The sequence below is a fragment of the Rhopilema esculentum genome, chromosome 16 (assembly GCF_057945365.1).
Source record: "Rhopilema esculentum isolate cy_ngs chromosome 16, ASM5794536v1, whole genome shotgun sequence".
Classification (NCBI taxonomy): Eukaryota; Metazoa; Cnidaria; class Scyphozoa; order Rhizostomeae; family Rhizostomatidae; genus Rhopilema; species Rhopilema esculentum.
In genome coordinates this window covers 6865178-6877376 of record NC_142830.1, presented here as the reverse complement: position 1 = coordinate 6877376, position 12199 = coordinate 6865178, and the positions used below count along the sequence as shown (strand labels likewise).

The 12199-nt window shown below is 35.7% G+C and overlaps 1 protein-coding gene across 1 annotated transcript; it reads right to left on the bottom strand.

The window, feature by feature from the left end:
* LOC135682490 (uncharacterized) lies at window positions 1-8806 on the bottom strand. Its single transcript, XM_065197404.2, has 5 exons — window positions 8619-8806; window positions 5447-5723; window positions 4173-4273; window positions 3500-3854; window positions 1-2327 (listed from the first exon to the last, which is right to left on the bottom strand). The coding sequence occupies exons 2-5, from the start codon at window positions 5702-5704 to the stop codon at window positions 1599-1601; spliced, it is 1443 nt and encodes a 480-aa protein (XP_065053476.2). The 5' UTR covers window positions 5705-5723; window positions 8619-8806; the 3' UTR covers window positions 1-1598.
* Between the last annotated feature and the right edge of the window lie 3393 nt (window positions 8807-12199).

Here is a 12199-nt window from a genome sequence, read left to right as displayed (position 1 = left end):
AAGGATTATAAACGTTATACCGCGAATGAATTAAATAAACGATACTTTACAAACGTGCAGTAAAACGAAAAATTTTAAATATAACATCTTTATAAGATAAAATTTTACTGCTAAAGTCCATTTTCTTTATACAGGTCTACTTTAAACTACATTGAAATTGCACTAAAAATTGATTTATTATGTAATGAATAAAGGTCCTCTGTAAAGTAGTGCCAAAAATGTACAGGGAGAGGAGATATAGCGCATCCTCTATATTGTATACAAAATGAATGTTTCAATTTCTTTCGTTTGCATGCCTCCTCAATATCAATTTCTTTCCATTTTTTCTAGGGGTAAAGAATCTTCCAATGTCTACCCGTTGCGTGAGTAGAAACATCTTAAAAATAAGGAATTTAAAGTAGTAAAATTTTGCCAGCATTTATTATGTTTTCAGTTATCAATCAAGAGGGCTACTAAGATCACACATGAATGCAAATATCAAAAAGCAATATCGGATCAATCAAAGATTTGATCCCGGCAAAAATTAACCATGAAATTTTAGAACTACACCGAAAAAACAAGAAGGAGAGCAGCCACCCTTCGAAAAGTGGAAGGGGGGCTGAGCTCCCCCGAGCCCCCTTCTTCTACAGCCCTGGTCAATATCTCTATGTGAAATGCATATAAAACGATTATCTATGACCGACTAAATATGTGCTCGTTCGCCTTTGGAAAAAATCATTTTATTGTCAAGAAAAATCCCCTTATAATCCAATTGCCCTGAAACGTTTCGCATGCTGTCTTGAAAGGGGAATGCATTCTATGGTATAAGCAACTCACAATGCGATGGACGGCAGTGGTCTGGGGATGGCGGGGAATTCTACATAAATAATTAAATATTTTATTGTCAACTCCATAAACCAATAAAGCCCTGAAACCAAACCAAAAGGACCTTGTATTAATTCATTAAGCTATTTCGAAGTTGTTGTCCTCTAAAATTCGATGATTTCCACCCACAACTTTCCTGCCATTAAAAAATACTAAGAGGACGATGAATGTAATTTCAACCCGGGTGCAGATAAATCGAGATGTAACTTCCCCAGATTTCGGATGGCAGTCACCCAACTCCTACCCCACCAAGAGATAAACTAAGTTATGTTTTTTGACAGAAAAGAAGCTTGTTTTTATTATTAAATAAATGAGTGGTTTCTTCAAATTTCTATCCTCTGTCTAGTTTCAGCAGGGGTTTTTATGACTTGTAACAATCAAATAAGACGAGGTACGTTTGAAGAGGTTACCTTGTGCTAATAACGATCTAACCAGCCAGTAAATAACGGAATATAAGTTTCGAAAAACGATCCTTAAAAAGAATCCAGCAGCTACTTAATGAATCATTCGACGAAAATGACATATATCATATAAAATCACATATCGCCTCCAGCTATTCATTCTAAAGACACGATACCTCACATACAATTTTGTGATATGATGTTCAAATGAAATTTTCGCTAAATATTAAGTCTTTTGAATACACAATGCAATGATGATTGTCACCTTTTAAGAAATGTTCCCAAAAAACCGATGTGCTGTTCCTTATGCCTTATTTTCGTCTTGTAGAAACTTCACTCGCGATGGCTTGCAGTTGCCTTTGCTCGTTTCCGCGCTTGAGAGGTCTGGGTCACAGAGTCATGGTACACAGTGCTTGAATCATCCTTAGCCCTCGGGTCGGATAGAGAAGGGAGAGACCTGGACCTCTTTCTTTCGACCTTGGGGCGTTCTGTACGGTCAAATGTAAACGAAGTCTCTAAGCGATTCGGACTTGTTTTGCAAGGATCAATTTTCTTGTTCGTAAAGAACGGACTTTCATTCCCAAATCTCTGTTTGGTAACAAGGGAAGGTACCAAATGGTAGAAGTTCTTAGGGGGCGGCGACAGCCTTCCGTAGTGTGGAATATAACTCTCTGAAATAGAACGCCTAGTTAATCGAAAATCAGTCTCAACGTTTAATCCATCATCAGACATTCCATCTTCAAGGTCAATATCCACTACGGTACGGTTGAATTGGAAAGAGTTTGGAACCGATACAACGGAATCGGATAGTTTCGGCCAGTTCATTGACACGTTTTCTTCCCAGCTATCACCAGAGAGACGGTGCCATTGCACTCCATTTGATGATAAATCTTCATAAGGAACAAGGCCACTGCTTTTACTTGAAACGTCGCATTGGTCATCCCAAGAAAGGGGCGATGCAATTGGAGATCTTTGCAACTCGTTAGCTTCGTTTTCGTCTTTTACGGGGCCGTCGGCCTGATTATGAACGTTTTCTTTACCACTCCCACAGTTACTCTGGCTCTGCAAGGAGAATACATATGATCCTTTCGTGACTTAATTTTCAGGGAAAACATAACAGATAGAAAACAACCACTGGTAAAAAGGCCTCTGTTACCCTACCGGTGTAGTAATTACTCGGTATAGTGACCAGGGGCCAGGGCTCTGACTTTTTATTCTTGGATCAAAAATAAGGATTTTAGGAACTTTTTGTGCAACTAACTTTGGGTGATTTACCAATAAAACTAAAAAACAGAGTATATTTTTGAAAATCAAAACAATAAGCCAAACACCTGTTAAATAGATTAGGAAAGAAGCAGTTGTTATAGAACAATGGTTGCCATGCCCGATACCCACCACTGATAAAAGCATTAACCAATAAATTTGGCACAACTTTGTAATGATAATCTCTTATTCCTGTACCACAGGTAATTCTTATTATTCTGTTATAAATGTAATCTTAAAAAAAAGGATTTGAATGTATAGTATTCAACTTCTCGGGGTTTTAGGCTGGGAATTTTAGAAATTAATTTTTCAAATTGGTAAATCGGTGCTAGCATGAGTGACGTAACAGAAATTACTCATTACCTTTCGTGGGCATCAACTTTTTACTTGAGCATTTTCAAAGAAGTCATCTAATTTTTTGCTACATAGACCGGACATTTGTTAGCAGGTGTTTCCTTTTCAGACTGAAAGTAACTTCTTTTAGGATTATTTTCTTATACTGATACCAATTTATAGTTGATAAAAAAACTTAAGCTCTACCTGATAAGGTAATATAGTTAAGCAACTTGCATTTCCATGGATGCAAACCATTCAGATAAAATCACATTTGATAAATTTTGGGATTCCCAAAAATGGTTAGGTAGCGTACTATGTGAACTTTCTTGTAATAAGACAAACGTTTGCTACTCCTTTCCAAGAGCTTAGCTGAGAGCAATAATATTTCTGGTCTGGTTTAAAAACTTGCGTAAAAAACAAGGTAAAACAATTTGGCTTCACCCACATCTAAGTATTATACCAAGTAAAGTTACAGTTGTCCTGCTAAGACCAAAGGAACAAATACTTCGAAACAAATTTGGGGGCTGTGAATGGAAAACAGTGAAGATAACAGGACAGCAGGGAAATTTTCAAAGACTTTAAGACGAACATAACATTAAACATAACGGCCACACTGATTGCTAAGTCCTGTTTACCTTTAAACACGGTCGAATGTCTTTCGATAGAATCACTTCTGTACCAGTAAACATGTGTCTCTTGAGCTCTTCGAAAAGGTCCACCTCCACTTCTCCAGATACGGTTCGACGAAATGCATCATCGAAAGTATTAACTTTGAAAACCAATTTATAGGAAAAGAGTTGATCTTGCGATATAATAAAGTAGTAGACTTGCTGCAAAGCTATATCAAGTTTTGGAGGATTGATTCCTTCCTTGTCGTCGTCTGAGCCAATATGCCTCAACTGGACGTCAACATAAGCACTATCAGCACTGTAGATATCGTCAGCGTTCTGAAAACCTTCCAGCTGAACCAGTCGCACCATAAGTTCTTCCCTGTAAATATTTTGGCATTAACATGTTTATTTGTCTAGCCAAATATTTAAAAAGTAAGATAACGGAATGTAGGGTTACCTCAAATGTTAATAGACAGTAGAGGAACGTTCACATACATTCATATCAAAATGGCAAAAATTTGGTAGAAAAAGTTCTCAGAAAACCCGAAAAAAAGTCTTGCTATTAAATACACACAGAGTGAAAGATCTTTTAAAAACAATTCAGTTTTCAGTAATAGCCTTTTGTTGCATATATTTTCATGGATTTTAAACAAATAGAATTAGGAAAAAACAAACGGCTAAAATTCTATTAACATACCTCTCTACTAAATACCTCAGGATGAAAAATATCTTCCCACAAGAACCCCACTCATCCAAGCTACTTTTTTGGCTGTCAGTGCTTTCTGTGATAAGGTCCTCCTGGATAAAATAAAAATAAAATTCATACCGGAAATTGTTTATGCTTAACACAACAGAAACTTTGGATTGCGTTGGTTGAGATTTAGAAATACCTGGCAGAAATAACTAGAAATAGGAAAATATGCAGTAGGCATACAGTACGATACTTCCTTTAAATTATCAATGTGTTATGCCATGGGAAGTGTGGATACAGGGTGCAGATGACCCTCATTCAATTTGACCTAATAATTGAGCACACCACAAAGCAGTAAAATTGCATCACCACTGTCTAGGAAAATAAATGAAAATTGAATTTTTTGGCTAAGCAGAAAACCTATAGAAAATTCTGGCAAGGGCCGATAAGTCCAGTGTATCTTCCCTACTCATGATAAGCCAAAGCTTTGAAAACATTCCTTAAAGCAATGAAAGCAAGGCATGGTTTTTTGGGCAATAGTTGACATGGTTTGTTTACAACAGCCTAGTATATATATAAAGGGCAGAAAAAACGTAACTTCTTAGCATGTATTAATCAAATAACTTAATCCAAACAGAGTTTATTCAATGCCAAATATTTTTGGGAGCATAATCGGTCATCAAAAACTTATGATCTTATCAAATTAAAAACGGTCTTGAAACTGTCTACACAGGATCGAGTACTATGCAAAAAACTAGTTAATAGAAATCGTCATCTATCTGACACATAATATATTTAATGATAAAACCTATGTTTCAAAACGCAGTAAAATGTGTTGCGTAATGCTGTCTCGTGCAATTATGAGAAAACGTACAAAGAACCTTTAATTGAGGTTCTGTTGTGTAAGCAAAAGTAAGCAAAGCAAAGAACAAGATTTGAATCTGTGAAATATCTAAAAAAGAGGTCAAAAATTTATTCACTGTCGTTTTTTCTCTTGCCACTAACATGCTCACATATTTACAAAAACTCGTATAAAAAGCTATTGCCTTTTACATTTTCTTTATACCAGCAATTAAATATTCGGTTGATTCATCAGTTTTAGTTAAACTTGTTAGAAAAACAGAATGCTCTGTCGTCATCGTCTTAATTCTAAAACTTAAGAAAAGATGAAGGGCAGAAAGGAGATCAGAATATTTAGTGGAATCGTGCACAAAAGCTTCTTGGTATACAAAGAATACTCTTTTGGCTGGCAAATAAATAATATATTTCGATAGACCTACCGAAGTGTCGCTGGTGTCTGGAATTTGTGGCTGCACAATTTTAGCAGAAAACTGTCCAGGAACAAGGATTTTGCGATCGGTTGCCAACCACCCAGTTCTTAATTCGCTCGGAGAACCTGTCCATCTTGTTTTCCTCTTCTCATTTGAACGGTATCTCCAATATACGAGAAACATACAAACAAACATGGAAACTGAAATCAAGGCAAGTAACGCAAGGATGCTCGCTGACAGAGCCACTGTTTGGTCTCCATTCACCATTATGGTATCAAATGTAAACCTGAAACAAAATGCATGCTGTGTTGACATACTTGAATGATTACTTTAGAAAATAAACTTGGATGATGAAACTAGATTCTTGATGAAGCAGCTTGAGATATCACATAAATATCCAAATTTTAGCACACATTTTTTAACCATTACAAAGTTGTTTAAAACTCAAAATTATGTACATAAATTTGACATTATTGGAAAATGCAAAATTTGATGACTTACACTAAATCAATTTTCTGAATAAAAATCATTTAAATAAAAATAAAAATATCTAAATAAATTGTCACTCTTAATTTCTTAAGCCAAGAAAGAATCTCCTAAGTTGCCTTGACCCTATAAAGCTTTAACCATTACTCAATGACAATTTTTAATTTTTGAAAATAGATTGGGCAAAAATGCTTTTCTGGACAACAGAACAGAAAGCTGGCAAAAAAATTTAAAACTATATCACACATTTTTAGCTTTTTTAGCAACTTATAAGATGTGTTTAACTTTTGGTAAACCCAATCTATGAATCTTTAATATTTAACACATTGAAAAATACTATACAAGTTTGATCTTCTAGTAAACAGATTGCATATAATAGCCAAAATGCAAACATAAATTATTTTAATAAGGTTCATTATGACATTGTGGGTGAACAAAATGAACAGCAAAAGTATGTTAGAGACTACAAGGAGGGACCAAACATCTTACATGAGTTACTATCTGAAAAGCAGCTTTATTAGCTATCTAGTTAAAATATTGATCACAAAACATTCAAAACTGGGCTTCTCAACAAAATAACCAAATGTTTAAAAAGGTTATCACTGAAAGTCTTTGGCAGACTCTGGGTTATCTCTATTGTGACTACCAATTAGTTCTACAGTTTCTTCAACATGATACTGAATTATTTTCCTATCAATCTCTTTCTCTAAAATTTTACATTACCAGTACTATCAACATATAAAACTTTTGCGAATGAATGAAAAAAAAATATTAACTGCAAAAACATTATCAGCTGTCATTTGCTTTTAAGAAAGTCAAGGTGTTGGCCAGCCTCTTGATAAAAAAGTTTTGTCATGAAAGTTTACCTGTTTCACTTTCTCTGTTCCATCATCAACTAATTTGTAATGAGTGTCATACAAAATTACAAACACCCTTCATCAGTAATAACATAACTACAATTTTCTGCTTTGACGCCTTGTCGTGTTTTGTGCTTGATGACAATACTTTTATTTGCAACTGCCAATAAGGCCAAGCGAAGAAAGCAAAACAACTGCAAAGTCACATTGCAGGGAAGAACAGCCAAAAAATGAAGCTTGGAGCAGCGTTACCAAGAATGAAAACATTGACCGTAAACAACTTCAACCAACTTCCATTGGAAGCTGGTTAACTCCCTTTGGACAAATATCATGCCACACCTATCACCTTCTTAAAGGATAATGTAATGGAACGCATTTGCATTCATAGGCATTTGCATTCACAGGTGAACTCCAAACAAAAACATATCATCCAATACCTTTCCAAAAACAATGCATGCATAATTTCTTCACGCTCATTGTGAATCTCTAAACTCCCCGAAATTGCATTTATAAAAATTAGCATTAATTACATCCCTTTTAAAGAAATGTCACTGACCACCAAACAATTTCTTTTCTCATTTACGGAAACCAAACAATAGGCTATTGGACTCGTGCTACGTCTCTCTGTAATGTGAACAAAGAACCGTCCCATGACTAACGGGAACCTTAAAAGAAGGCTTCAGAGTTTTAACAAATAACCAATTTCATTGAGGTTACTTGCATAAAATCATGCTCAAGAGAAAAAGTGACCAAAAACAAAGTTTCAATACAAAAGCAATGGCTGCACCCAATTTTTGTGAAATAAGTTTGCAGGGAACATCAATCATACTTGTAAATATGTTTATCTCAAGGATTATCAAAACAATTTTCACAAAAAAAACTTTCTAAAGTTACAGAAACTGGGAATACATGTGAAAAAATAAGTTGATAAGTGCAAGAGACTCACGGTACTTTTGTCGCACTTTACTCAATTGTCACACTTTTACAATAACACCATCCACAAAACATTCCAACTCCAAGTTTTTACATGTCTACAGAATGATTAATCCAAGTAAAAGCCTCCAACTAGAGCTTTAAACTTGCTTCAACCATGAATTTCATCCAACAAGTAAATCTTATCTTATCAGTAATTACTGCAAATTTGTGCCAATTAAAGGACTTCCTGGTGCAAAAAGACATCTATTGGGTCATATTTTCTAATGATAATAACTGGTGGTTTAATTTTGGTTATCTATTTTTAACTTGTGTCTAAAAACGTAATAATTAGAGAACCAATTATATTTTGCCATGTGACTTGGAACTTCAGACAATGATTAGACATTACCACTGTGCCCGTTAAAGTACAATTTCTGTTGATTCATTAAGGTTGATTAACGAAGAATTAAGATTCTAAAAATATTGTAAACCGTCCAGACTTCATAATTGGACTCATCACTACCAAAATGCTATTTTTATCGTATATTATTTGTTATAGAAAAACGGCTTTGTTGCCATTTGCCAGTCAGTATACACTGTAGGCATGCTGTAGGTCAATATTCTCACTCGGGTGCTGGTGGCACAAATACTGAAGATGAGCGGTGCCGAAGGTTTTTAGATAAGCTTGTTATGAATGATATCGATATTGTTGCAAAACTAAACTATGCGAACGATAAACCAGTAGCTAGGCTTTTGTTCACTGTGTTCTTAAAAATTGTTCATTAGCTAAAATATCACAAACAAAGTTTTGGGGAAACAGTTTCGTCTTGAAATTTCCACTTCGATGTCCCTTTTTCAAGTGGCCTAAGTTTAGTTTAAACCATTTTTAACCCCAAAGTTTCAACTCGTTGTCCTAACCTTACCTTTATCATTTCTTTGGTGTGCAGGCTAATGGATGAACGAAACAGCCTAATAACCATCCATCAATATCCTTTCTTTATATCGCCTGATCAATTACTTTTAAAAACTTTTCGCCAATTTTTTTCAGCTTTCTTTTATGACTAAACGCGGTAGTTGGTCATGAAATGGCATCTGAAAAATTCATTGTTAGGATAGGCAGGATCCTACTCCACCGCAGGGCAGTGAAAGATATACGAAAGTGTTTGTTAGTTTGTTAGTACTATGGTCACCAAAGATTATCCCCTTTCAACAACAAAAAAGGTTGAATTTTGTCAAAAAGGTCCTGGACTTGAAACTTTATTTGAAAACTCTTAAGCCATGTTATATTGACCTCCAAATTCATTTGAAAATTATCGTATTGCTGAATAATATAGCCTACACTTTTTTTATAAGAACCAGTAAATTTGAGTTCAGGCTGATTGTTCTTAGTTTTTCCGAAAATCTGAGGCTGGATTGTTCTTAATTTGTTCTTAAATGTATGGGGTATAAGCAGTGCGATTTCTAGCTTTTCGTTCTAGGGAGGTGTTCAGGCCTCTTTTGCCAACAAAGTGCGTAGAGACAAACTTAATTTGCCGCCATGTTTTAATATTCACCGAAAAAGCACCCACACATGGCTGAAAATCCTCATTTTTGAGATAAAACGTTGTTCAAATTTCATTTTACAGTAGCTCAGCCTCAGCTTGTTCTTAATTTGTTCTTAAATTTTGACCCATTTTGAGGCTCGTGTTCTTATGAAATTGTTTTATAAAAAAAGAGTGTAGTTTATGTTTATGACAAGTTTATGAGAATTCATTAGTTTTAACTGGTTTATTAGAAAGGGTGCCCATGGAAATCGCCTGTGGTAGGGGTATGAATTTGGTCCATTCAAATTCTAAAAGAACATCATGTCAGGTCAAGGAACGGAATGTGCTTTCCTATACAGGACATGCAAGTAAGGGTATTGGCCTACTGCATTTCTAAAATATTTCCTCGTTTCTCGCCGAGCTTGTTGCCTGGCTGGCTGTTAATTCTGATAAAACTTTCATCTCTTCCCCTCAGTGGCGGAAATCGCGGGGGTGTGGGGGGCAACCGCCCCCAGGTTTTGCCAAATTGTCGGATTTGTCGGCAAAATTATGTCTTTCGTCGGCAAATTGCTTGCTTTTGTGGAAATTAGACCCCACTTTATTCGACTTATTGAGGTTTCGATGACTTTACCCTGGGTACCAGAGCCTCAGAGAGTCAAAGGATGAACAACGGGGACCATTCTCCTTCGCAATTCCTTTCCCCGTTCTTCATCCTTTGACTCTCTGAGGCTCTGGCACCCAGGGTACGATGACTTGAGATCCATCAAAAATCATCTTTGTAATTTCAACCAAACTGCAACATTCGCCAAAATTCAACAAATCGAGGGATCAAGTCTACTCTTCATTACATTTCGGCTTGAAGTAGTTCGTCAAGTACAACTAACGCATTCATTTTTAGGGTTGTCGTCTTAAAAAGTAAGGAACGGGGCATTGCTCTAGGGAATATCTAAAACCCACATGAAAGACTACACCTATGGTCACACCCTGAAAACTTGCGTCTTTGTTACTTATATGTGTATATAAGATCACTCAAACTATTCACATTGCCAAGCAAAGTGTCAGTTTTTCAAAGACATCTTGTGACCGCAATCTTCGGGAAAAATTTTCTGGGAAAATCATCCAGAATCTTTGGCTGGAATATCTCGAAAAGGCAATAAAAATTACGCTGTTTAAATCAAGCATAAGGCACAAAGACAAATGAAGCGATTTGACGAATTGTTCATTCCAAAAGCTACAGTTATGTATAGAAAAGATGAATCTGTGGTGTTGTGATTGAGTTGCAAGCAGGAAATTTTTAAAATATACATCATATTTAAAATTTTTTCTTTCTGTATAGCCTGTTAGGCCCATCTTTGTTTTAAGTCAGAGTGGCTGGAAATTGGAACATGTTTGGCAAAATGAAGTGCAAACAGCAGGTACAAAGTTAAAGCCGGTTTTCTTGTCAAGAAGCAACTCGGAAAAAGGCATGTTTGTCACATGGCAAAACAATTGAATAAAAGTTGCCCAATTAGTGGGATGTATGAAACAACACGTAACAGCGGTTGCTTTCGTATGGATGATAGGAGGACTGTGAATTGAACTGATGCAGAAAAGTGCAGAAGAAAAATCTATTTAAATCACAGAGGAGGGGATAATATCTAACAGAAATTCTTTTCCTTCCTGTTGAGAAGAGAGGGCAACTGCTAGAATATGGAGTCAGGGTAGAAATTGTTTTACAATCACTAGTTTGTTTTCTAGTTGAGGGTCTAAATAGTATTTCATAACAAAACTAAACAGTATTTCATAACAAAGGAAACAAATTGGGAAGCATTGAGCATCATTTCTGAAATGTGGAAAATGAAAACAATTTCGTTCACCCATGGGTTTAGAGCTACAAAAAGAACAGGACCAGAGGTGCACGCAAAAGCACCTCAAACACACATACCAATAAGAAAACATTTGCTACTTTTTGTTACGGAAGCTGGTCCTCTTCAGTTTCCCTAGCATAATAAAAATGTGTTAAAAATAGTTTTGTTGTAATGAGACTATTTTCTTGTGGGCATTTATATTCCTTCCAAACTACCTAACTTGCGTGAAGTGTATAAAATTGTTTAACTGCTAATTCATAGTTGAAAATTTCATGTGAGAAAAAAGTTTTATCTATGATTTCCTGTCACGAGAAAAATAATACCTTGTTGCCAAGTAAGGAATTTGTCCAACCTAGACATATACTGGTTTGTTAAGGAAGAAAAGAGTCCCCAAAAGTCTTAATTCTAACAAGGGAGGCTGATCCCCCCCTCTCCCCCTCCACGGGCACTATTCTTTTTGTAAAATCTTTGTGCGTTTGTTCTCCAAAAAAGGAGGTTATGGTGGTGGGACACGTCTTTTTTAGTTGCTACTTCTTCTTCTTCTTCTTAATATCTATAATTTCTTCACTCGAGAGAGCTAAGCATTCACTAGTGATCCTGTATTACTGAGTATTTTTAAAATATAATTACTAATTAAAACTGTTCGTTTGAACTTTTTACTTTTTTGATAGAATTCTTTGAAAAAGCTCGAAAAAGCGAAACGATGTATAGAGTGAGCCGGTACTCAGGGTAAAACATAACATACTAAAGCACTTTTCGTCTTACACTCCTCAGAGCATAAACTTCAGACAGTGAACAAATAGTATGCTGAAATTTATATTATTTTACATTACTATCTTATGTTTTTCACTCAAATCCCTATTAATAACACTTTTGAGCAATCCATGGAAGACGGAAAAATTCAAGCAAAAAATTTTAACCCCCCCCCCCGCCATATTTGGGGTTTTAGTACGCCCCTGCTTTCATGTGTTGACTTACATGTGCTTTTTAAGCCATCTGCATGACTTGCATGTGTTTTTTGCCCTTCTTGTTGGTCGCTTGTCTCCTTTTCGCTTTCTCACCATTAAGAAAAGGGCATGTGTCACAGATTAGATGTGATTGAGCAAAACAACAATGAGATAAAAAAGCAACTTT

What these genes read in the sequence shown, in the direction of transcription:
- LOC135682490 (XM_065197404.2), bottom strand. Translation starts at nt 5,704, where the DNA reads ATGGTGAATGGAGACCAAACAGTGGCTCTGTCAGCGAGCATCCTTGCG. An exon ending in CAGACACCAGCGACACTTCG is followed by an intron (nt 4,274 to 5,446) that starts GTAGGTCTATCG and finishes TATTTTATCCAG; the next exon opens with GAGGACCTTATCACAGAAAG. An exon ending in ACATTCGACCGTGTTTAAAG is followed by an intron (nt 2,328 to 3,499) that starts GTAAACAGGACT and finishes TTCTCCTTGCAG; the next exon opens with AGCCAGAGTAACTGTGGGAG.